Source organism: Amyelois transitella, chromosome Z (genome assembly GCF_032362555.1).
Source record: "Amyelois transitella isolate CPQ chromosome Z, ilAmyTran1.1, whole genome shotgun sequence".
NCBI classification, from domain to species: domain Eukaryota; kingdom Metazoa; phylum Arthropoda; class Insecta; order Lepidoptera; family Pyralidae; genus Amyelois; species Amyelois transitella.
Window position 1 is genome coordinate 2323760 of NC_083535.1, and position 26463 is coordinate 2350222.

Below are 26463 nucleotides of genomic sequence, written 5' to 3' on the forward strand. Positions count from 1 at the left end.
GAGTCGACACCATCTTATATCCAAAGACTAATTAACCATTCATAGACTTTGTTGTCTATGCATGAACTACCGAATTAAAATTCAACTGCGTTTTGATATGAGTCTTTGAAATTAGTATGTATGGTAATACTATTTGAACGTGCTGACGTTTATATTGACACATCATAAGTTTTGACTTTTGCATTTTTACGTCGCTCAGCTCGCGCTCGGAGCTCATTTTTCGGAATTTTTACTATAGTAAAAAATAGTAATTTGGTTCACTAGCTCATCTTATCTACAACCAGCAAACTTACTATTATGGCGGGTTCAGCACTAAGAAGATTAATGGCAGAATATAAGCGTAAGTTCTGTCCTTACAGAAAAGGTCATAGAAGATAATCCTGAATACCTTAATTTATCTATAATATATCCTCATTTATTTGCGAATTGGTCCTTTTTTTAATTCCCATTGTTCTACTTTGTATAATTTCTAAGTTTATTGCGAGTGTGCTGTACTGATTAAGGGGTTGAGTTAAATGACAGGCAGGCGTTCAATTATTGAGTCTCAATTAAGTTTATAAATAGTGTGAGAACCAAACATAGTCAGAATAGCTAGCTACTAGAGTAACCATGAACCATCTTTTTTGTTTTCTAGAGCTTACCATAAACCCACCAGAAGGAATTATTGCTGGCCCAATAAACGAGGAAAACTTTTTTGAATGGGAAGCACTCATAACGTAAGTAAACTATCAGCACTTACCTGTGATAATCAATATTTTATATTTGTTTTATATAAAAAGTTTTTAAAGTTCTTCTTACATGCCATTTGAGTTTAAAGAAACTATTGGATAAGATGTGATATGTGTTCGTGTTCATCTTCCTGGCTTTAGTACCAGTTGCCACTCTGAAGAAGAGTCCGGTTATTCCTTTAAATCATGGCCAAAATGTAATTATAAAATAAGTAATATAACAATAATTTGATTGATTTTCAGAGGTCCTGAAGGAACCTGTTTTGAAGGTGGCATATTTCCAGCAAAATTAGTGTTTCCTCCTGATTATCCACTGAGCCCACCAAAAATGCAGTTTGTATGTGAAATGTTTCATCCAAATAGTAAGTCTATTTTCAGTTTATAGAAAATATTGTCTTATTGGTCTTTACGTCAATCCTGTCTACATCCATTCCTCTCTAGAGAGGAGCCAGAGGTGCATCAATTATCATGATCCTGGTTTGGGAAGTCAGGTTTTCACAGGAGGTTTCCTAACAATGTGTTCCCTCGCCGTAAGAGTATTGGTTACCACTCAAAATAATGTACATAAATCAGAAACAAGTCATTAATACATGGCTAAGATAGGATTTGAACCTGTACCTCCATGTGCATAATGTTTTTTAATCAGTGTGCCGGCCAATATTCTCAAAGAGAAATTTGTATGTTCTAGTGTGTGTGTGTAGACTAGAAGTTTCCAATACAATATTATATTAATTTTTCAGTTTACGCTGATGGCAGAGTTTGTATATCAATCCTCCATGCACCGGGAGATGACCCGATGGGCTACGAGAGCAGTGCCGAGCGATGGTCACCGGTACAGAGCGTAGAGAAAATATTGTTATCCGTTGTTAGTATGTTAGCTGGTAAGTGTACTTTTTATATGTGTTAGTTTGCTGGCCTGTTTTGCATATGGTTCTTGATATTCCATATCCTATGCATATATCATATTTATTCCATTCTTTTCACATCTCTGAAATCTTTTCTTTGTAGAAACATACAAACAAATTACAAAGTTTCAATAGTTTGTCAAGGCGTCCTAAGATTTATCCAACCAAGAGGTGAAAAAAATATTTCGGTATCGTGAAAAGATCTTCCTCTGCCTACCCCTCTCTTTTTATGTATCTAAACAAATTGATTGGTTGGTTTCAGAGCCGAACGACGAAAGCGGTGCGAATGTGGACGCCGCCAAAATGTGGAGAGAGGATCGGGAGCAATTCAATAGGATAGCTGAGAGACTGGTCAGGAAAACACTGGGACTCCCGTCTCCTTAGTCTTACGAGAAATGTAACGCACGCAAACACAGAACAAATCAACCCAATCCACGTACAGTTTATTTATTTAATTTTTATATTTATATTCTCAAATCTGGACTTAGGCATCACCCTAATTTGTTTAATGTTGTACTGTCCTTATTTAAAGTTTGGAACACAGTAACGTTGTAAAGGCAATTGTTGCGGTTGAAAATTTATTTGGTAACAATGTATTCACAATGAGATACATAAAGTTCCCTTATATAACGGGAATAAACGAGCGTTAACATTAAATATATTGGCGATGCCAAGATTGTTTACCCCAGGACTCGGAGCAGCGCCGTTATTTTATACTTGATACGATGATGAAACTTCTAGATTTTTAAGTTTATCAAGTTCCAATTAGAATTTTGTTTATTTCTTCTGTGTTTGTCTAAGAAATTCTTGTTGGTCTAAAATAAATTAGACTGATAGGTCAAGTCATTTACAACTTGTTCAAGTTAACTCCGCATCTTTAAGCTCATGACAACACAGCTTAAGGGGGTGAAAGTTAGGATGAGTAACATTAAGCAGACCAATCAGACAGTCTTGAAAAGATCATTTTGCTAAAGCGATTGTTTTTTATAATTTATATTATGGTACAAATTTTAATTAAGTTTGGGATGACTTATCTAATATAGTAGGCCACAAAAAAGAATTACGTCTTCGTGAGCGAAAAGTAAATGGAAGGGTGACTATTTATTTATTTTATCTAATTATTAATATATTTTTATGAAAACGTCGGCAAGAAGCGGATTTCACTTGATCAGTTGTAGATTTAGCAATAAGCAATAGGTACATTTGCAGGTTGGTGTCCTTTCCATTAAATGTTTAGTATGCTTAATTTGTAAATGCTGAACATACGAAACACTGTTGGACATCGTGGTTTGTTTAATTATGCTATTGCTGGTAAGCCTACACGCCATTTTTAAAACTGCTTCCACACGATACGATTTTCTACCGATTTGACTAGATTAATAAATTTTGAATTGAAATATAAAATTGAAGAACTTAAGATACAATGTGTTATCAATTCAGATGGTGTGTGGACGCTTGTATGTTAATTAAATTTTTAGTCACCATTTGATTGTATAAATCCGTTATTAATTTAAATTGAAATATAAATCTTTAAATTTTAATTCAATCAATTCATTATTCTATACGTTAAGTGTCACAGTTAGAATATTTTTAATCTCATCTCCTTTCCTAGTTAAAACCAAGTTGTTTTTCCTTTGTGCGTGCGTCAATTGTAGATTCACAATAAAATTGTACCATGTGGAAGACGTTTTAATCCACGTCAAAATAAGATAGTCTTGTATTCGTCGGATTACGGATAGAAGGTAATTGGGTTTATTTGTTAAAATATATTAATGTAAATCTGGTATAAACATGGAACCCTTCAAATACTAATGACAGCTGACTACGATTTTTTAATATTTGATGATTTTTTTGAATGAAACGGAGGAATGAGGATTGAGAATCAGATATGTAATGAGATTTGAGGTTGGTAAATTGTTTTTTTTTTATATAAATCATTTTACAAATTGCTTGACTTACTAAATGATCTCAATCAGGACTCTTATCAATATTAACCATTAACCACTGATTTGAATTATAAACACTTTATGTGCAATACGAAAAAGAGTGAACCAAGAAGCACATTATAACAAGATATATTGATAAATATACATTTTACTTATATGTATAATATAGCTAAAATTCCTTTGCAATCTATATTTTTTCCGCACTGTAGCGACGAAACGCGAAATGTGTTTACCTATAGGGCTATGATGGTATTTAATCAAAAGAGAATTAATGTAACGGATATTTTAAATATAATATTATTGGGAATCCAACCCAAGCCAGAATAAAATAAATATATCAATCGATTATTGTTTTTTATTTTTTTTTAGGTTAGTTTCCAATGCCGCCATTTTATTGACCGTAAAATTCGGAATAATGTGTTTTCGTCGTGGAAATACTACATGATTGTTACCAACTACGTAGTTCCTTACTTAACCTCTTAGAAATCATTTAAAACGAAGGTCTCGCTTAAAATCCTTGATGAGCCCTTAAAAAACGTTAATTCAATCCATAATGCTGACCTATGGACATGTTCATGATATTTTTTTTAATTTAATGAAACAACGTGTTTACCTATAATAACGTAATACCTTGCGGGATAGACAGAGCCCAACAGTCTTGGAAAAGATTAAAAGGCCACGTTCAGCTGTTTGGCTTAATATTTAATTTAATGAAACAAGTAGGTAATAACTATATTTCTGTGGGAATTCTGTCTTACTAATTACCTTTTGATATAAGTTATAAGTAATTGTATCAATTATGGCAATAAATATATGCAAGCAAGGTCAATGCAGGTAGTTAATTTATTTCATTTGAGGGTTCTTTAAAAATGTTTTATTAAAATAATAAAGATCACTGTGTTGCAAAAAAATGCAAGTTATCAAGCCAGAATTTTTTAAATGCCGACCCATTAGAAAAGAACCACTCCATATCTTTCCTATGGATTTCGTAAAAGGTTACTAAGGGATAGTCTTATAAACTTGGGAATTGCTCTTGTAGGCGATGGGCCAGCAATTTATAACTATTTGAAGTTCAATTCAATCATGAAGGTATAAAGCTGAACGTAGTCTTTCAATCTTTTCGAGACTGTTGGCTCTGTCTACCTTGCTAGATATCCGTTGCGGGGCAGACAGATCCAAGTCTTGAAAAGACCAGGTCACGTTCATACAGCTGAACGTGGCGTAGCTTTAAGTCTATGTTATCAGATTTAAATTGTGACAGGTTGCTAGCCCATCGCCTACAAGAAGAATCCTAAGTTTGTTAAGCCATTCCCATTATCGCCTTTTACGACATCACAGACAGAGTGGTTCTATTCTTAAGCGCCGGGAACCACACGGCCACTCACAGTTATAGCCAAGCAAAAAAACATATTAAATTAATTACCTGACATTAATTAAGAAGTGTGATAATTTTGAGGGTAGTTTATAAAATGAATATGCTATCGCATGCTACCCGTGATTTGGTGAAATTTTGTACTAAGTAGGTAGCACGATTCGTAAGTAGGTAGGTATGGATGAACCCTAAATATTAAAAGAATTTCAAAATTGATAGTTACTCATTATAAGCCATTATATCACTATGGGATATATAGATGACAGCCTAATAATAGCTATGGTGCATTTCACTGTCATTCTTGTTTGTTCGAGGAATATTTTTTTTTCTGCATTTAGAGAAACACCGTTGAAGATAACAAACATAAAAACTGAGATACAAATTAAAAGAGCGTATTATAATACTCTCTTTCAACAACAATGGTAAATAACTTATTTTTATTAAAAAAAGGGGTAGGTAGAACTTGGTCTTTTTCTCGAAAACTCCATCCCTGGGTAGACCTTATCTGGTCTGTCATTTAGAAGGGTAGGCATTTTATTTACAATGAGCGAGTGACTACTGTCTGACCTTTTTAGAGAATTTCATATTTCATCAACATTTCATACCGCGTGTATCTCAATAAAACTGTTCTTATACTCGTTTGTAGGTAGACCCAAATAATTATTTATCTATTTCCTTTAATTTTACGACATTAAAACATCGGTGCTACTTCTCCGTACACATCAAATAAACATTCTACTTTACTCGTTTTTTTTTTCAGGAAAAATATTTTGCAGATATCAGCCATGAGGGGAAGAATGCGTGAGTTTGAAAATTTTATCACATCTACCATCAGTAACACAAACAAATAACTTTTGTTACAAGAGAAACACCTCAATAGATATCCTACTTTTTTAAGTCGGCTAAATTTCAAAAAACCTCATACTAGTTCTCCTGTATTATATAATACCTACATAGGACAAAATGTTTTTTTTTTTATGGACCTTAAAGACAAGTATTTTTATATATTTTTTAAAGTGAGCACTGAAGTTTGTCTTGACGATTTTAATTTTTTACAGGGAATCATATAGGGATTTGAAATATATCAAAATTCTAAGATATTGCTTGGCGGTTATGTACATATGGCCCTGTAGGGAACTCGGCGAAAGAGTTAACAAATTTTGGATGGTAAAAAGATTTTCAATACTGATCATCAGTATAATTTTTTTCATAATGGGGGCTGGCTACATTGTTTTGAACAGGAGTTTGCCGTTTTTCACGCTGTGCCATAACTTTATCACTCTTATGATACATATAAATTATATGGTAAGTACGTATTTAAGTACCTTCATATTTCGATAGTAATTTCTGCTATGTAATTTTATTTTTTATTTTATTTATACTTATACAAACAAAAAATCTATGTGTATTGAAATAATCTATACCTACTTAAATTATATTTACACTTAAAATAAAATAGTAACTGACCGATGTTTGTAGCTACTTGAAAGATATTGGAAAAATACCGATTAATAGTGATCGAATTATATAAGACCAACAGAGGCTAATAAATGTGATTTCTAGAATTTCTGTCTGAATGTCTGTTTGTACTTAGATACATCACGCGAAAACATTTGCTCCGATTTGAATACGGTTTTCATGGGACAATACAGAGAGTCAGTTTTTAGTTACTGAACTTTTGCGGCGAATGAAGTCGCGGGCAATAGCTAGTATATCTAATACATTTTTTTAACAAACTGCAGATTCCATCTTTTATTAATTTGATAAATACCTATGATTTACTTTTAATTTCTTTTCTTTCCATTATACTTACATTATTTACAGTGCCGGATATCAATAGGTTATCGCAAAAAGTACAGAAATTTAGCTGCAGAGTTCTTTTCGAAAATTCATCTCTTTCATCATAAACACAAGTCGGATTTTGCAATGGAGGTAATTATGAATTTTAGGGTTTTGTATATTGATATATCAGAATGATCAGATTTCTGCGGTATTGTAAGTAAAATACATACATACATATAAACACGTCTATATCCCTTGCGGGGTAGACAGAGCCAACATTCTTGAAAAGACTGATAGGCCACTTTCAGCTGGGCTCTATGATAAAACTGAGATTTAAATAGTGACAGGTTGCTAGCTTATCGCCTAAAAGAAGAATCCCAAGTTTATAACCCTATCACTTAGTCGCTTTTACGACATCCATGGAAACGAGATGAAGTGGTCCTATTCTTAATTTATTGGTGCCGGGAACCACACGGCAAAAATACAAAATGGGATAAAAATATTATCTGATATGATTCGAGTTCGACGAGTGCCGCACATGCAAGGTTGTTTTACGTACACCCGCACGACGCATTCGGTCATTTACAAGTTTCACAATTTACAAATTACGACATGACTTTAACCTATGTATTCCGATTTATACTTTTATACATATGTAAGTACATAAATAATGTTTATAATCACATCTTTATCCCTTGCGGGATAGACAGAGCCAACAGTCTCGAAAAGACTGAAAGGCCACGTTTAGATAGCGTATAATGGAATTGAGATTAAAATAATGACAGGTTGCTAGCCCATCGATTAAAATAAGAATTCCATGTTTATTAGCCTTTCCCTTAGTCCCCTTTTACGACATCCATGGCAAAAAGATGGTCTGGGTCATATTCTAAAATTCTGAAGATTACACGTCACGGTTATATTAAAGTTAACTAATGAAATAGAATGTGATTCCTAATAGAATACTCGTACACATACTTACGTAAATATAATCACGTCTTTATTTCTTACGTTTCATCAAATCGGAGATGTTCTAGCGAAAGGTCTGGTCAAGAGTACCCGAAACCGACGAGCTTGCATGAAGAGAGTTATGAATGTGGATGAAACGAAAGAAATATGCAGGAATCGTGGCAAGTGGAAAGATGTATGTATATATGTAATGTCTTACGTGGCAGATCTTAGGGGTATATAGAGCGTACAGTCCCGAAAATGTATACCCCAAGTTCAGGAGCCTTTCCCTTGGTAGTATTTTACCTCTTAACACAATGACGAATGACTGAACACAGTGAATTGCCGCTTTTTACTGAATTATCTAGTTCCTTTATTGTTTGCCGGTTGACTGGAAGAGATCCCTTCATGGGATAAGTCCGCCATTGCAAGTGATTTGTTTCTTTTAAAACTATATACTATTTTCTTGTTACTGTGTGAATTTCTATGCAATAAAGATATTACAAACAAACAAACGAACTGAACTTTATACTCATTTATAGATACACATAAAAGTACACAAAATGTCCCATGTTGGCACGATATACATGGTGATACTGATGATTGTCGGCGTGTTGGGTTTCAACCTGATCGTCATCTACACCACCTACTCCAAGGGCATGTTTGACAGGAATCTACCAGAAAATTTCACCATTGTCTACGATCATGCCGTTTATTACATGCTGCCGTTTGATTACACCGGCAACCTCAAAGGATACCTCGTGGTTAATGTTCTGAATTGGTAATTTGGACTTCATGCTAATATCACAGAGAAATGATTTGATTTTTTCGTTTTGCTAAGTACCTACGAATAAATTAAAAAAATACTCAAACGATTTTGATGATATTTCGCACAGCGACATAATTGTTCAGGAAATTCTCACTCTATTCAACCGTTATAAATTTCAGTTCATGTTCAGATATGTTTTTTTTGCATTTTATATAAGTATGTAGTGAAGTTTTCATTGTAAATTTAAATGAGTAACACAATAGCCCTTTGTTATCGCATAATTCATACGGACTCTTATAAGTGTGTTTGTTAATACTTTGTAGAACTAACCTAATTAGAACTTGTATCGTTTGTACGTAATTAATAAATTTTCGTTTATCTTTACCATGTTCGGCTTTATAAAATCATTTTTATGACATAAAAGAAAATACGGTCGAATTTAGAATACCTCTTTTCTTGAAGTTAAAAGCGATTTCATTTTTCAAGTAACTCATACATACCTACATACAATACATGTAATGACATATTATATGTGGCTGTGAATGTTTTTATAGGTATATATCTTTCTACTGCACATTGGGTCTATGCGTGTTTGATCTCTACTTATTCGTGATGGTTTTCCACGTGTGGGGACACTTCAAAATACTACTTTTCAACTTGGAAAGTTTTCCAAAACCGAAAGATGTTATGTTCTCTGAATCTGAAAACAAACTTGTCGGTAAGAGCATAAGAGAATGTGTAAACGATCATCGATACATAACAAGGTAAACCAGACATTATCTTATTTTTTTTATCTCGATAAGTTTATAGTTTTATACAGCAAATAAGTTATACAGTTGTTGGTAATTTCATTTTTATAAAAGTTAAAAATTATACATTGTACCTTGAACATTATGTAGTGACATATTTTAATTTCTCTATGCTATAATCGCTAACCTTGGAAAGTAGTGGACGGTAAATGTTCTCGTTTGAAATGTTGGAAAGAGGGTATTCATAAGGAAGGTTTATATCCATAAATGCTAACCGTGCGAAGCCGAGGCGAGTCGCTAAAAAAATTAAGTATATCTACCCTCAAAATCTTCTTCAGCTTTGGTCGAATAAAAAGCATGATGCACAGTGAGGCACAGATTCGAATCCTTCTTTAAGTTTGAGTGCCGACCGATGCAAGAACATTTCTAAGTACTTATCTCATATTTTCCCTCGTGTGTAAAATCATGAGAAAACGCGCATTTATGATGTGTAACCATAATCCGATATGGTTTAGGATCCGCTGCAGATATGTCTGAGGTCAGACGGGAATCACTTCTTGTTAAAACCTGATTTACCCAATCCCGGATCATAGTCAAAAGGCGCGCCCAAAGGCGAGGATATAAAAAAAGCTAACGCTAAAAAGAAGAAAAGATTCTTCTGTACATAAGCATCGCCCAAACTTTCTTCTGTGAAAAGTAACCTAACCCACCCGTAAGAAAATATTTTGATTATTTTGTTTTAGCTATATCAAAATTATGTCATCTGAATTTGGTCCGGTTATATTTATATACCACGCTTTTCACCTGGTGGTATGTTGCTTGTTACTGCTTCAATGTTCTAGAATGGTGAGTAATTATTGTCAATTCTATTTTATTGATACCTACAAAATTATTTTTAATGATAACAAATTAATGATAACAAATTAATTCAGTAACTACCTACTGAGCCGATCATAAAGAAATGTAGGTACCTACTACAAGGATAAACCTTCAGGTGAGACAAAGATTAATTTTTTATCCACGGGAGCGAAGCTGCCTTTTTACCTTGTAGAAAACAATAGGTGTAAGTACACATGGTCCAGGAGACATATGAACTAACCACGTACTTGTGGCTTTTTACAACAAGTCTTGTTAAATTTTGTCTAAATGCATGAGATATGCAGATATTAGTTATAAAATTTTTATTAAAAATGCTGCACGTTTGTTATACCTAAGTAACTGATATTTATACGCCTGCGGGTAGAATACAAAATGCCTGACTAACATTTTACCTTGTTTGTACCAGTAGGTACAAATAAGTTGTATAGTCACAAATACTTATATAAGTACCTTTATTTTGATTTCATTTGCCATTTAAACTAAACTTGCCATTTTTAGACAATGAGCTAGCAACCTGGCACTATTCGTATCTCAATTCCATTATCCCAAATAGTAGGTATTATAAATGCGAATTAATTTGTTGGTTTGTTCCCTCTTCACGCGTCATCTACTGAATCAATCTACTTAAACTTTGCGTAACTACATAATAATTAACAGTTTGGAGAAAAGCATTGAGTAGTTTTCATCCCAGTAAAAATTTAAAGTGGGATTTGCGAAATCCACATGTATTCTTTTGTAGGTGGTACAAAATTCAGTCTTTTCAATTCTTTTGGCTCTTAGCTGTCTACATCCAAACAGTCCACTGGATGAAGACGTGATAACATGTAATGTTATATGTTTCTTACAGAATGCCGAGGCGTTGTTGCGGTATGGACCTCTCACTGTGGGAGTGTTTCAGCAGCTTATTCAAATTTCCCTTGTATTTGAAGCCCTTGGCACTATGGTAAGAAATTTCGACTAAAGACGCATTACAGAAGGGGAAAGATTCGGGTGTTTTAAATCGGATTTTAATATATAACATTAGAACACATAAGCATCAATAAAACGCACGGTACTTATTTGTAGGTAGATAAAAAAATATCGGGTGCCACTAGAAATTGTAATGTAAGGCACGCATTAATCTTAACTTAATTATTTATTTAGGATGTGGGTACTTTTTATTGATGATGTACTACAATGAACAGTGACTTACCTACTTTATTTTAAGTTAAAAAAATACTAATATAAAAATAAATAGGACCACTCCATAATAGTAATTATCTAAGGAAGTAGGTAATAGTAATTAACATTAATAGTAATAAGGTATCTATTATTTCCAAATCTATTTCCCATGGTTGTCGTAAAAGGCGACTAAGGGGTATGCTTATCAACTTGTTATTATTCTTTTAGGCGATGGACTAGCAACGTGACACTATTTGAATCTTAGTTCTAGGTATTTTAGCAAAACAAACAGCTAAACGTGCCCTTCTTTTTAAGACTGTTGACTCTCTCTACCCCGCAAGGGATATAGACGTAATTATACTATGTATGTCAATTTAGTTAAGTACTTTTTAATAGTAAGTTATACGATAGTAGTAGGTACTTAAGAACGCGACTTTCCCGTATTTACAAGTTTGTTCGCTCTGTCTACCCCGTAAGGGATAAAGACGTGGTATTTGAAGCGCGTGCTGATAAAATGCCCGCGACCAAAGGAGACTTGATCATATTTTGTAATCGTAATAACAGAATGAGAAACTGATCACGGCGGTATACGACGTTCCGTGGGAGAGTATGGACAGACCTAATCGCATCATGGTGCAGTTTTTCCTCTTGAACACTCAGGAACCTGTTCAAGTGAAAGCCATGGGAGTCGTCGACGTGGGTGTGTCGACAATGGCCAAGGTAAAGTCGCACATATTTTAAATTCTCATGGTTATAAAAATGTATAGCATGGTTTTAATGGGTATGAATAACACAGAATAGAGAGCCCAAAAAAATTTCTAACAATTTAGAATCGTACCACATACTTACATAATTATATAAAATAACGCCTTTTTTTCCGGAGCGTCAGGCAGAGACTACAATCTTTCCACTTGCCACGATTTCTGCATACCTTCTTCTATCGCTTCGTCAACATTCATCACTCTCTTCATGCGAGCTCGGCGGTTTCGGGTACTCTTGACCTGACCCTTTGCCATACCACAATATAGTACCACTCCCTCTTTTCCATGTATGTTGTAAAAGGCGACTAATAGCTAGGCTAATAAATTTAGGATTCTATTTTAGATGCTGGGCTAGCAACTGTCACTATTTGAATCTCAATTCCAATTTAAGACCGTACGACTGAGCGTGGTCTTTCAATCTTTGTGAGATTATTAGCTCTGTCTACCGTGTAAGAGATAAAGACGTGATTATATTGTATGTACCTATGTTAGCATGTAGGTAAACATAGGCTACTTTTATCTGGATATCCAATGAGAGCAAAATACCGCTCATAAGCTAGTTATCTGCAGTATAAATTAGGATATCTATAAGTACCTACCTACTCATTTCTTATCTTGAACTAATAAACACGGAATTCATCTAAGTACATAAACAATAGCATCGGCATTATATTTGTTTTGTGTTACGCCTCGAACGCCTATAGGAATTTACTTTACATTTAACTTTAGATACAATTTTCAAATAGAAACCGAAAACTCATCATCTCTTTGTTTACAGATACTCAAAACATCGTTTTCCTATTTTACTTTCCTGAAAACAATGGATGGTTAAGAAGTCAAAAAAGTCACCAGGCGGATGTTACGTATTAAAGCAAAAAACACCAGTCTCAGCCAAAGAAATCAAAAATTTATCCGATTTGTATGGTCTCAGCTTTTTATGTTATTTCGTGGTCGATATTAACTTGTTATCCACCCAGTCACCATCGTCACCTCTATATAGGAGAATCAATACTCAGCTACAGAAAAATATGGTCTGGGAGATGTGAGAATAAATGTGGACTGGTATAAATAACTGTTTGTTCATCTTACCCAGATGTAAAAATATTTGATTTTTAAAAAAAGATTTGCGAAAATCCTTTATTTTTTTGTATGTGGCGCTAAATTCGCTCAGGTGAAGCTGCTGGTAAAAGCTAGTAGTAACATAAATCAAAGCCAAGTCCGTTGACTTTTTGATGATTGCTCTTTAGTCCATAAATAAGTATGTCCACATACCTTTTTGGTCAGATGTAGAAGATTACACCAGATAGCACCATTAATACATTATTAATTAAACCGGTAGTGCCTGGAATCGCTGTCCTGAAGTAAGTAGGTAGGTAGTTAAGCAATAGAAAAGAGTCGCCAAACTGTGTCACCTTGTTTCATTCCTTTCAACATAAGTAGGTACCTACACCAAGAAGATCTCACACAATTAATCTTTCTAAGATCTTCGATTTACTTAGTCCTTCACTCACTCCCTTTGATTATAATTATAAATATATATATTTCAGGTGATCGAAGCTCACCTTTATTTTGCACCATAAAAACAAAGTCTTATTGATTTCAATTTCTATGACCACGGAGTTTTTGCCTGTACAGTCAGGAACATTAATTTGTAGACAAAGCCGTACGTAAGCTTACTAAAAAATAAAAATCAATGAATTTGAGAAAATGGTAGGCATCTGGTACCTAATATTTCAAACGTTACGAGTAACTCTTTAAGTAGGTAGTTTAGGAACTCGCACCTACCACTGTTTTAACACAGGTCTGGTTAATAATGTTTTTGTCTGTACCCGAATCATATAGAATTATAACTATACTAATAAATAAATTTTAAATATTTTACGTATCAAAGATGCCGGTCACAGAGTGTACTTACTTATTAGTACATACTTTATTAATAAATTATTATATTATATTTACACACTGTAATGGAAGTTTTATTTGTGAATCGCTGCAACCCAGCTTCCTTCCCTCACTAGTAATTTATAGATACAGCCAAATCCGTTTCGTTCTTGCGTTAAATAATAACACAAATGTAACACACCTAGGTAGGTACATTTAAAAAAAACTGTTCTCCTTCCTTTAAGGTTGCATATAGGAATGTGCCCAGAGCCGGATTAACCTTAAGGCAGAGTAGGCAACTGCCTAGGGGCCCAGCATCGACAGGGGCCCCGCCCACTGCACTGCATTCCGAAAATAATTTTTTTTGAATTGAACGAAAATGATAATTAACAAAACTATTCTTTCTTTTTCAACACCTGTAACACTTTATACATACATAACCATCTAGTATCTAATATTAGAACAATATAATCCTTCGAATCGCAACTAACTGGACTTCATGTACGTTGGGGGAATCCCCGATTTGTTGGGTGCGTTCTGTAAGCTTCCGTAGCGTGATAATAATTTGTAGCGTAATATTTCCGAAACTTTCAAAATACCTATAACCTACGTATAGTGCCATTGCAAGGTAAATTTTAAAAAGTTTATGTGTTCTCCGTATTTGAAGACTTACGATTTTCACATACACAAAACCAAAAGTATTTAAAACAAAAGTGTTCCCGCTATTTCGGCATTCATAGAAAGGATTATGAATTCGAAATGGTGTGAAGAAAGCAACAGAGCACATATATCTTTTATACCTACTAAAAATTAGCTTTTGATTTGTATCTAGTAATTAAAAAATTTACTGCGATAAACCTGCCAGTTTTATTGGAGAGAAAAAATTGTTAAAAAATGCAAGAAGTGCAAAAAAATATAGTTTTTGGCCAGTAAAAAATAAAAAATAAATTAGTTAAATGTAACTTAGGTAATTTTTTATTGTTCCCTACTAAAATACTATATTTATGTGCAAGGTACTATATTTTTAAAAACTTTTATTAAAAAATACTATATTTTGACACTAAAATGTACACAACCCTAGTAGAAGGCAAAAAAAATACATCACATGATTTAGTCAGTCAGAATAGGTAAAGAAAAGGGGCCCGAAAATGGTAGTGCCTACAGGCCCATGACAGGGTTAATCCGGCTCTGAATGTGCCTATTCTGTAAGTCGCCTTTTAAGACATTTAGATCGTCGGGATAGGCTAACAAACTGGGATTCTTTTTTAAGGCGAACCTGTCACTATTTGAATCTCAATTCTATCATTAAGTCAAACAGCTGAACGTGGCCATTCAGTCTTTTCAAGACTGTTGGCTCTGTCTACCCCGCAAGGGATATAGACTTGACCATATGTATGTATGTATGGGATAGAGATGGAAGATTCTAGTTAAAGAGTTACATATCTATAATCATTCCCCAAACGACTAAGTTTATTACAGTGGAGACAATTTGTATGAAAAAAGATTTTGGACTAAACCGCTAAACCGATTTTGATGAAAATTGATTGCATGACGGTACCTCCTGATTTTAAAAAAAGTTCAAATCAAACTAAACATTTAAACTAAGTATGTATATGGGTTCCATTATGCCATTTGACTTTTGACTAAGGAATTTACTAACAACAACGAACAAACTAACAGCTATAGACAATAAAAATTGTAGTGACCATGACCTTCACGACAATAGCTCACAAACAGCCAACAGATTCGACTCAATTAGCCAATAAAGCCATTTTAAAATAAATAAAAACCAATCAGATTTTCTCTTCTAATGTCACATTTGTTTTAACCAATAGGCGATCAACGTCTTGTTCTTTAAATTTGACATCTGTCAAATAAAATAACCTTTTCTTTTCACGACGCATCCTACCTACCTCTAGAATTCGAACGAAATTGAGGAATTTAAGGGCTATTTTTTTTAACATCGCTACCTGATTTTTAACGAACCGAATTTTTTGTCGTGTACCCACAACTTACCTGCATAATTTGAAAGCATGGCGATCCCATATTCATAAAGCATTCTCATCTCAACCGTGATAGTTGTTAGCAAAGAAATTATCGCTGCGCAATTTTGTGAAGCTTTAATTTATAGATTGTGCCGAAATAAATATAATCATGGAAGAGAAAGTCAGGTATAATGACCAGGACAAATTAAAATTGTTGAAATTTATTAAAGTACTTTGCTTGGAAATATCACAGGTTGTTGTGGAAAGTAGGAACGGTAGGCTGGTTGTTGCTAACAAGAACCTATCTTCGGAAAAATTTGTAAGTTTCTTTATTTTATTTATTTTCCATTTAGATAGATAAAAACGTTTATTCAGTTGCTACAGACACAAAATACAGAGTTAAACAAAACATTATAAAAACACAGTTGAGATGCATTTGCGTGCTGCAGCAAGTAGAAAAGGTCATAACTCAGCGGAATTTTTGCACTAACTGAAGTGCAAAACGCTGATTTTCAGTTATCACCATTGAAGTGGGTGCGGTGCGGTGCATAATTTATAACCATAAATTGTAAAATGCCAAGGATCTATGCAGAAATCATTCCTATTGGAAATGTATGTAGTCTCTGCCTACCCTTCCGGGAAAGAGACGTGATTTTGATTTTGGTATTTAATATGTACCATGTGCTCAGCGACAGTCTACAAAGCTTTGCGAGTTTTTTTACTTATCTTTTCTTTGTCTGTATTATCTTGTTTTACTATCTACTGTTACAGCTAGAATTATTTGTCTTTAACTTTTGTTACTTAAATGATAATTTTACTAATAACCACTACTAGGTCTGGTTTGATTCAGATTTTTGTGTAGGGTAGTGTGAAAAGAAATGCTTACATGTAAATCTTAAAAAGAACCTATGTTTTTTGTTCAATTCAATGCCATTACAAAAAATGATGTGTTTTGTACGGTTTTTTATTAATATAAACACAAAATTTCTTGTAAGGAATCGTGAGCCACAAAATAATATCCACCTACCCCACATTGCTATTGCCATATTTCAGTTATTCATATTTTTCACATCATAATGTATGCCCGACTGCATCCTCAGCTGTTGGTCAGATTCAGAGCACGCTGACATATTGTGCTTGTTATTTAAAAAATTGATTTTAAAAAATTATGTAAAATAATATATTGTGAAGAGGACTTGTCTTTGGCATTTTCTCTAATATGGCTGCTGTGACTGCTTGGTACCCACAAAACAGTGTGAAAGTTACATGATATGACAAAAAATTAACCAATGCCTAAACAAAATCTTTAATATACCTAGTAGTTGTTACTGGTTTGTTCTTCTCAGCATACCTACCTCCCATTTAATGTTTTATTTAGGGAGACCTAAATAAAATGTGCTGATGATGCCAAGTTATTCTTATTTTCTCATGTTGCCCACAGTTTCCACATTCAAATCAAAAAAAAAATCAATTAAATTTATAAATTATACATAATATAATGTAAATTAGAAAGTACAAACTATATGGAATATTGTTTTGAAACTACCCTCAGGCAGGATATATAAAAAAAAACAACAGTTGAAGAGAATAAATGAGACAATATAAAGTTTAGTGGTCCTAATCAAATTTGAAAGTAACCTTTCTAACAAAATAGACCTGAGCCAATAGAGTTTCCATGTTGGGTTCGTGTCAGACCGACAAATCATTTATGTATTTGTTTTAAGAAACATTTTCGTTGTCCTCAAAATGTTCAAAAAAGAAACTGCTGTTTATATTTATTATATATTTAAATAGGTTTAATACATGTGACTCGTTTTTTTTTCTAGTTTTGCTTAACTTCCCCTGAGGACTCGAAAGTGAACAAAGAAACCGTAGATGCGCTCAAAGAGGAGGGAGTATTAACGTCTCTTGAAAAAACAATGTGTATAGATGTGTCTTTGAGGACTAATGATGGTGAGGGTATGTTGTTAGAAGTATGGACTTTAAAGTTAATTCCGGACAAAGAACCTACTGATATGGGACTAGCACTACAAACAATTTACTATAGGATGGGAGTCATGCTAAAATCAGCCCTTACCATCTCTAGGGTAACACCAGCTTATAAACTATCAAGGAAACAACACAAGGAAAATTACACAATATCGCACAAAATATACAGCGGGGAGCCAAATTTAAATTTATTAGGTAAGCACTTTTTAAATTTTTTCTTTAGTGTTTTATTCTTAGAAAGTTTTAAATGTAATTAAATCTATACTAAGATTTAATTACATTTTGAATTAGAGAATCACTCGTGTCTAAACAAAACACAATGTTTTAGGTGAACAATACAAAGTTATAAAAATAAGTGAACTGAAGACGGTGTCGGGGACAATTGTCTTCCAAGTGGTGCACCGAATGAAAATGACGATAGTACAAGAAAATCAACTCAAACCAGCCGTGCCCGCGGCGAAGCCCGAGGCAGCGAGTCCCGCCACTGAGATCATGGTCAAAAGCGATCACTTCGTCACGGAAAGTCCCAAGTAAGTTCATTAATTTATTACAGCGGCCAGTCACAGTTTCGCTCGTGGATACAAAGCCTATGACATCACAAGTTGCTATACATTTTTAAAAGAAATATTGTGATCTGTTCAGTAGTTCCGAAGATTCCTAATACACAAAGTGACAAACTATCTGACAGCTATATGTTAGTTTTTATGCATAGAATTTTCTAGAGGCATATATCCAAATATGAAATATCTTATTTTTATTTTGTACCACTCACAATTTTGGTTTTTGCAGGAGAGCGCAGACAGACAAGAAGGAAATCGACTTGTCCAAACCGCTGACTAGGGGCGCTTTTGTGGACGAGGTCAAAATTAGGGAACTGCACGATGCACTAAGCCAGCAATTGCCTCCGGAACCTCCCATGACCTGGCTTTTAGCAGAAAACGACAAGTTGGCACAGGTCATTTTATATTTTATTCTTAAATAATACACAGCCGAACAAGGCCTATCAGTCTTTTGAAGATTGTTGACTCTGTCTACCCCGCGAGCGATAAAGACGTGACTATATGTATATATGTATGAACAATAATCTTAAAATCTAAACATTCATTGACATCCATATCCATACTTTTAAAACAATTGTATTTTTGTTTGTAAGAAATAATCTCACTTTGATGAAATTTGGAAAAACATAGACATGATGAATCTTTTAAGAGACATTCTTTTATTTCTCAGAATTCCAACGGGAACGCACCATATTTCTTTAATTCCTTATTACCCGAACAGGAGAACATTAACTCAAACTTAAAAAAAAATTAAAAAAACCTTCACTAAATCGGTTAATGGTTTTCACATTTTGTTACCTGAATTTGCCTTTTATAAGTACTAAAACTAGAAATCTTTACAGAAAATGAAGGAACTGACAACAGCCGAGACGGCGTCCACTTCCGATGGGCCGTCAACGTCCGCAGCCGCGGCAGCCGCTGACAGAGCTTCGACGTCTGACGCTGGCGAGAAGCCGGGCTGCAGCTCCGAAGCCGCCTCGTCCAACAACCGTGTTGCGAGCAAGGCCATCGAGGTGCCCAGAGCGAAGAATGGAGACAAGTATTCTAGTCTTATGGTGAGTCGGACCTTTTTTACGGTGAATTACATTTTTAGAAACACAAATCCGTGTGGTTCCCGGCACAAATAAAAAAAAGAATAGGACCACTCCGTCTCGTTCCCATGGATGTCGTAAAAGGCGACTAAGGGATAGGATTATAATCTTGAGATTCTTCTTTTAGGCGATTGGCTAGCAACCTGTCACTTTTATTTGAATCTCAATTCCATCATAAAGCCAAACAGCTGAACGTGGCCTATCAGTCTTTTCGGGACTGTTGGCTCTGTCTACCCCGCAAGGGATATAACCGTGATTATATGTATGTATGTACGGTCGCGTTCATAATTGCAGTCATAGTTCGCAAAACTTTATAGCTTGCACCGCTGCTATCACTCACACATTCACACAAATAACACAATAAACAACAAGCGGTGAAACGTTGGGTAACGCGCCATCAAGAAGAGGGTAGTGTAAAAAGTCGACCGCGCAGCGGCCGTCGGCCGCTAATAATCAACACAGCGACAGCCACACAGTGGAGATCCATGGTGGAACAGTACGAAAATAATGGCTTCATACCGACCAGAATATTTGCGGAACAGTTCGACACATTAGTGGTTACTGTTCGTTGAGTTTGCATCGTGAGGGACTACACCACAGACAGCCAGCAAGAAAGCCGTATTTATCCGAAATAAATAAGCAAAGACGTTTAGAATTTGCTGGGCAGTATTTGGATTTTACCTGGAAAGAAGCGATATTTACGGACGAAAAGTTCGTTTATGTCATCACTACACGGTAGGCTTCATTTATGGCGAAGAAATGCAACTCGGTATGAAGAAAAAAATATTGTGCCAAATATGGAGTCTGGACACATATCTGTAAATATGTGGGGCTGGATGAGTGCTGCTGGACCTGGGGAACAGGTGTGGATAGCAGGACGCGCTACAGCTGCTCATTATGTGCAAGTGCTGGAAGAAACCATGTTACCAACTGTGCGGTATATTTATCCGATTGATGATATGCCAACAATATCATTTGTGCCCTGTGCATCGAGTCCATATAGTGCGTGAAAGGTTCTGCCAGTTTATATTAAAACTACTAATTACTTAGATAGTATTTAAGGACAGCTTCAATATCTTTTCTTTATGAAAACGAATAATTAAGCTGTAACCTTAATAACATGAGATAAGTAGATGATACAATTAGTGTAATATGCTGTATGTATAGCTTTATATAATCATCAATATGTAAACAAAACTACAGGTAAACTGTTTCAATAAAATTTACTAATTTTAATTATTGAATGTTTTATTTTCTCCCTCTTGTTTAATATTTCTTGCTGATTTCCATGTTTGAAGACAACTTTCCGTGTTTGTAATTCTTAGATATCAGTTAGTTAGTCAGTCAGTTACTTAGTTCAAATGGCACCTTGAAACATTAAAAATTGTCAGTAACACAATTTTTTTTTTAATAGGCAGAAAAAATCCTTGAATAACTTCGAAATCCAAGTAACGCTAGTAACTAGAACAAGCGAGTGTGAGCAAGCGAGATTATCTAATATATCTTAGATCTCACTTGCTCACACAAGTAATAAAATTGCTACCCAATAACTTTCAAAGGAACCACTACCTATGTTAGGGTCGTGTGCAGATAAACTTTCAACCTTATTGAAATGTCATAAGTCTGGCAGTCGCAGGCTTCCCTCTATAGGCAAATCTTATGCAAATAATGAGAGACGACGATATCTCGATCGACAATTATCGGGCCCAGTTCGGCCATCGTTGATTACCGTCTCTTTCTGTTTTGTTATGTTATATGTCATAGAATAATAAACTGTTTTACTTGGTAATCATTGGTATTAAAGACCGTATTCATTTGATGGAATATTTATTCTTTTTAAATATGCATGTGTGTGTATCTATTGGATCCACAGTGCACGCTATTTTAACCCGTAAGAATTTTAAAACTATGACTGCAGATATGAACGCGATCGTACATTTTTTTGTGGTTTCGGGTAGTATAGAATAGAACCATATCCTTCCCGTGGATGTCTAAAAAGGCGACTAAGATATAAGCTTATAAACTTAGATTCCTCTTGTAGGCTAGTGCAACCTGTCACTGTTTGAATCATACGGCTGAGCGTGGCTTACAATTCTTTTTCTAGACTGTTGGCTCTGTCTACCCCGCAAGGAATGTATGTATGTACATTTTCATCAAATCCTGGCTTGACTAGGAGTCTTTAGGAACACATATCATTGTCGCCAATGGTTTCAGAACTGAAGTCTCTGTAGACCGGAAATAGTGTAAATTCAATCATCAATCAACAATACGATTAAACTACAACAACTTACTAGTACTTCTACAAAATGGAATCTCATCGCATATTTAATTGCAGGACTTCGCGTTCGCGGACGGCAGCCCAATGGCGGAGCTGGCCAACTTCTACCACGAATGCGTGCAAGCTAGATCTGTGAGCGACGAGTGGACAGACTTGGCTGGGGAGATCTCCCAGTCTACAGACTCCGACTCACTGTCCCAGCAGCTCAAGATGTTCGAGGACGCGGTACCCGAATTTGATAGCATGGTCGCTTCCATGATGAGCAACTCTGAGAACTCCGAAGATTAGATCTGTAATGCTAGAACATTCTAGAATTTAAGAGAACCGTGGACTGTTTAATTGTCGCTTTAAACTTAGGTTACGTTCTGAGTTTGTCGTTTTAGTTGTACAACGTCAAATGACTGGTGGTTGATTTTGTTCTATCGATCTGAAAATCGATTGAAGATTTAATCAATCTTTTTTAGCTCGAGGCTTGACTCCCTTAGGAATTTCTAATATTCCTTCCTTAGCGGATGTCTTTATAATAATTGTTTTATGTTACGAAATTGACTCTGCGTTGATAAATATATCAGTCGCCTTAAAAATAAACGAATATATTTTTTTTTAATGGAGAAATTAGGACTGTGAATGTTGTGACGTTTAGGTAAAACTAACAACCATTATATGACTAGTTTAACAATTTTTAAGAGTTAAGCTAAAGATACGAGATCCAGCAAGTAGCCTTGGTGTGCGCCGGAGTAGACCAAAGGCGAAGGCACGGGGCGCGATATACGACTTCCGCACGTCACAATGTTCATGGCGCGAAAATGGGATATCAAATAAGTCTATATTTTCATTGCTTCGTAAAACCTCTTTACTCTAGGAAACAACACTTTCTATCTAATTTTCGGTCACTTCAACTACAAGAATGCAATAAATTTTTAAAAGTAAATTTTATCATTTGACGAAGCTAAAGTAGCTAATTATATTTGCAATATTAGTTTATAGGTGACTTTACTTGAAATAAGCTGACGTTGCTTCCTTGATGTTAATACATATTTTATCCTGCGACTTTCAGAAATTTTACTTTAATTGACGTTATTGATTTTATCCTATGACACAACTGAAAAATTCGCGAATTCCCATTTTAGATAGAAAGTAATTTCCTAGAGAAAGGGAGGTGGAGGAGGACTGAATTGACTTTTTTCTATTCCCCGCCAAAGCGCATTTGTCCAAAAACTTCAGTTAATACTAATAGAACGTCGATAGTGTTACTGGGATAGTGTGACTACCAACACTAATAACACCAAATGTAAAAAATAAAACAACTCTTGGTACATTTGTTTTTACAGGCCCGACATTATGCTACATCTTTAAGTATATGCCGAAAATAAAATGCCGGTAAAGGAGCGATTTTGAGTATAAGTATGCATGTATTTGAGTGTATGTATGTGCGTGTGGGTGTGTATGGGTATGTATGCATTTGAGTGTCAGTATAGAATGTGGGTGTGTGTGTGCGTGTGTATGTGTGTTCCTGTGTATTTGGATGTATGTATGTGATTTTTATGTTAATCTATACTTATAGAGTCGTACGACTTTGCCAATTTAATTTAAACGAGATATATTTTATATTTATCCTCACGTACCTTTTATTATAGACGTCTTTAAAGTCTCCCGTTACCTTCCGGAAAAAATCCTTTATTGGCAGATCAGTGAGTGAATTGGTGTTTTTCATTTCTTGTCTAAACATCGATAACATATTGTTTAAACATCGATAACATTTACAACATACCTATTATAAAGTATTAACTACAAATGTATCAAGTTAAGTTTATTTTTAATGTCTATTTGCAATGAGAATTAATTGCAATTCAGTACAAAATTGAAGAAAAAAAGAAAATTACAACAGTATCTTTAGAACATCATAAATGGAAGGAACATTAGAGATAAAACCTTAGATTAAATATGTAGTGACTAGTTTCATTACTTTATTGAAACATAGTCTATAGCTAGTCCAGCTATATGCGATGCGAATTAAATCATTTATTATCTTCTAATGATTTGTAGAAATAAGCACAAAATATATCCTATTCTCTGCCTATTCCATAGAAGAACTGGTGTGATAATTATGTATGTATGTAAGTACAAAGTATCTTAATTAAATTCATGACTTTGAGAATAGTATCTTTGACCTTTTGTAATTGATGTAACATAATGTTTTGAAATATTCATTATAAGATTTTAAATAATTTATTTCATGTGTATGTTCTGAAGTTTTGGCCCCATTTTGTAGGTAGTAAATTTCACATTGATTTATGCTAAACATACCTGACTTGATCTCGATTCCATAGAAATTTCCTAAACCTCTGCGTAGGTGTAAGTGGTTTTAGGCGTACCTATTGTCCAAAATGTAAAACATCTGAACATTTTCGACATACGAAATCCTGCCAATATTCCGAATCGTCGGTCCATTTTATATGAAGCAGTTAGTGGGGCCAAAATGCACCTACATCATCATCTGTACAAAATTCTATAGAATCATTGTAAATGACATTGGCCTATTTATGTATGTGAATAGAATCGTGATGTGATGAATATGACATGTGTGATATCAATCAAAGTTAGCTATGTTGAATTGTATAACTTTATCGAATTATATGTATAACCTGTCAGGTGTTTCCATAAAAGGAAATTATAATAATATCATGATTTATTTTAAAATTACAATTAATTTATTGAAATCATGCAAATTTGTGCCCATTTTCAATTATAATAAGCTTTTTATTTAATTTACGGGTAATTCGATAAGCATTTATACATGGTTACCCCCAATTTAATTAATAATGTATGTAGACGAGCCTCTGAATATCTTCTGAATTTTTGATGTGGTAATCTATTACTGTATGATAAATTTAGGAGAAATATATATTTTATTTCAAATGATTGTGCTCAAATATAAACGCTTAGTTACATAAAAGTATTTTAAAATTCCAGATTGTATTCCTCATCGTAAAATTAAATTAATCAGTCATATTTTCATTTTAATCTAAATTAAGTATTCTCACTGAAGATTTTGCTGGAAAAATTAATTTCAACTTTAGCATGTGCAACAAGGCGCAAAAAGTTTCAAAATAAAGTAGGCGATATATTTTTATACATTTATAAAAAATATTGATTTATATTAGGCTCTGTATGTTCCGCTTTTTCTTGTTCTTAATCAAGTTAAGCTCTAGTGTTAAAATAATCTATGAAAATTGAGTCTATATTATCATAAATTATATTCAAATATACAAACTGTTGTATATGCCATCTAGCTAGGAAATTATTTTAAACAAGAGTTCCAATAGTCTGTATTAGTTCACCTCCTATAAAAACAATTGAAGCTTGTGAGCGCAGCGGTTCGAATTAACTAAAGCTGTTATGTATGATGCGAGGTCTTCTTTCTCTCTTCTCTTTGCAGTTGACCACAGAGTAAAGGGGTGAGGGAAGTCTATACATATTGCATGTCAGCTTCCGTGAATCGATCCTGAGCCCCCTTGTTCATGACCGTTGACAAGAATCATTAATATAATACATGTTCTATCAAGGTTCGTGAATAAGCCCTTCATATCAAGCTCCGAATCCTAAATTGTAGCCAGACTGTGTATGATGTCCAATGTCACTATCACTTCGGCAATCATAGTCGGAGGCGTAACAAAATGTATTTACAAATTTATAGTAACATGTTTAAACAAGAATTATAATTAAAAATAATTATTTATAGTCGCGCCGTTCGCGGTATTAATTAAATCTGAACGCTTTATACTAAAAACAATAGCCGACATTCCGTCCACTTGGAAAACCGCAAATCTGGACTAGGTTTTAATTAGTTTGACAGTGGACAGCGTTAAGGCTTTGCGTTTAATTTACTGTGCGACTATAAAACCAGTTTATTATTATTTAGCCATAATGTGTTCAACGGCTAGACAGAGTAGGTAATCTCAAATATTATAAACTCTGTTAATATTGCATTAAAATATTTGTACTTATTACAACCATTATCTCTCTATTGTTGAAAAATATAGTGAACTTTTAAACATCGTTTGATCATATCAAATGTAATTCCTATATTTAATTGTCCATTAGATATTTCAAAATAAATCTACTTCAAACAATATAATTACCTGTCGCAAGTCTGCCAGAGTCTCTGATAACCCCGTAATACATGGGATATGAGTTGCCCAACTCCAAATTTCATTTTGGTTGCATGTTATCATTAAGAGTGCCTTATAGTCATCAGTTTGATTTTCTTATAATTTTTAGTGATAAAAGTGCCAAGATTTTTATTTTTATAATACGTCATTAGGTATTTTTTTAAGATACTCAAATCAAAATGAAATGCATTAATGTTTAAAAAAAGGTAGGCTAATACTTGTTTCATTATTTCTAGAATAAAGTGATGTAATAGGTAACAACACTATGCTATTATTACAAATAAATTAAATATTGTGTACATGTGTTTTTTTTCTACACTCACTGCGGCCTTTCCATATAATTTAATTTGACAAAATCATTAGACGATTGCTGAGTATGATTCCCGTTCCGATCATAGAATCGAAAATTGTCTTACCTATGACACGGCTTTTAATATGTATTGTAATTGAAAAAAACTATGCTTAAATTAATATTTATTGAGGAAATCAATCATAGTATTATGAAGGAGA

The 26463-nt window shown here is 34.2% G+C and overlaps 2 protein-coding genes and 1 pseudogene across 3 annotated transcripts; all 3 read left to right on the plus strand.

Annotated features, from left to right (window-relative positions):
* The first annotated feature begins 159 nt into the window (after nucleotides 1-159).
* Nucleotides 160-3924, plus strand: LOC106130519 (ubiquitin-conjugating enzyme E2 G2). Its single transcript, XM_013329369.2, has 5 exons — nucleotides 160-340; nucleotides 635-716; nucleotides 972-1090; nucleotides 1469-1609; nucleotides 1896-3924. Exons 1-5 carry the CDS (start codon nucleotides 298-300, stop codon nucleotides 2015-2017), a joined length of 507 nt encoding a protein of 168 aa, XP_013184823.1. The 5' UTR covers nucleotides 160-297; the 3' UTR covers nucleotides 2018-3924.
* Nucleotides 3057-13548, plus strand: LOC106130484 (odorant receptor 22b-like; annotated as a pseudogene).
* A 2222-nt stretch (nucleotides 13549-15770) lies between these two features.
* LOC106130607 (autophagy-related protein 13 homolog) lies at nucleotides 15771-26252 on the plus strand. Of its 2 annotated transcripts, none has more exons than XM_013329498.2 (6): nucleotides 15771-16182; nucleotides 17690-18047; nucleotides 18181-18382; nucleotides 18642-18807; nucleotides 19255-19467; nucleotides 21839-26252. In XM_013329498.2, the coding sequence occupies exons 1-6, from the start codon at nucleotides 16033-16035 to the stop codon at nucleotides 22067-22069; spliced, it is 1320 nt and encodes a 439-aa protein (XP_013184952.1). In that variant the 5' UTR covers nucleotides 15771-16032; the 3' UTR covers nucleotides 22070-26252. The 2 variants fall into 2 exon arrangements, with proteins under 2 accessions (XP_013184952.1, XP_013184953.1); XM_013329499.2 differs by lacking the exon at nucleotides 15771-16182 and adding an exon at nucleotides 16231-16475.
* The last annotated feature ends 211 nt before the right edge of the window (nucleotides 26253-26463 follow it).

Coding starts and splice junctions, on each gene's coding strand:
- LOC106130607 (XM_013329498.2), top strand. CDS start 16,033: ATGGAAGAGAAAGTCAGGTATAATGACCAGGACAAATTAAAATTGTTG. Junction 16,183..17,689: donor ACCTATCTTCGGAAAAATTT/GTAAGTTTCTTT, acceptor TTTTTTTTCTAG/TTTTGCTTAACTTCCCCTGA. Junction 18,383..18,641: donor TTCGTCACGGAAAGTCCCAA/GTAAGTTCATTA, acceptor TGGTTTTTGCAG/GAGAGCGCAGACAGACAAGA.
- LOC106130519 (XM_013329369.2), top strand. CDS start 298: ATGGCGGGTTCAGCACTAAGAAGATTAATGGCAGAATATAAGC. Junction 717..971: donor GAATGGGAAGCACTCATAAC/GTAAGTAAACTA, acceptor ATTGATTTTCAG/AGGTCCTGAAGGAACCTGTT. Junction 1,091..1,468: donor TGAAATGTTTCATCCAAATA/GTAAGTCTATTT, acceptor TTAATTTTTCAG/TTTACGCTGATGGCAGAGTT.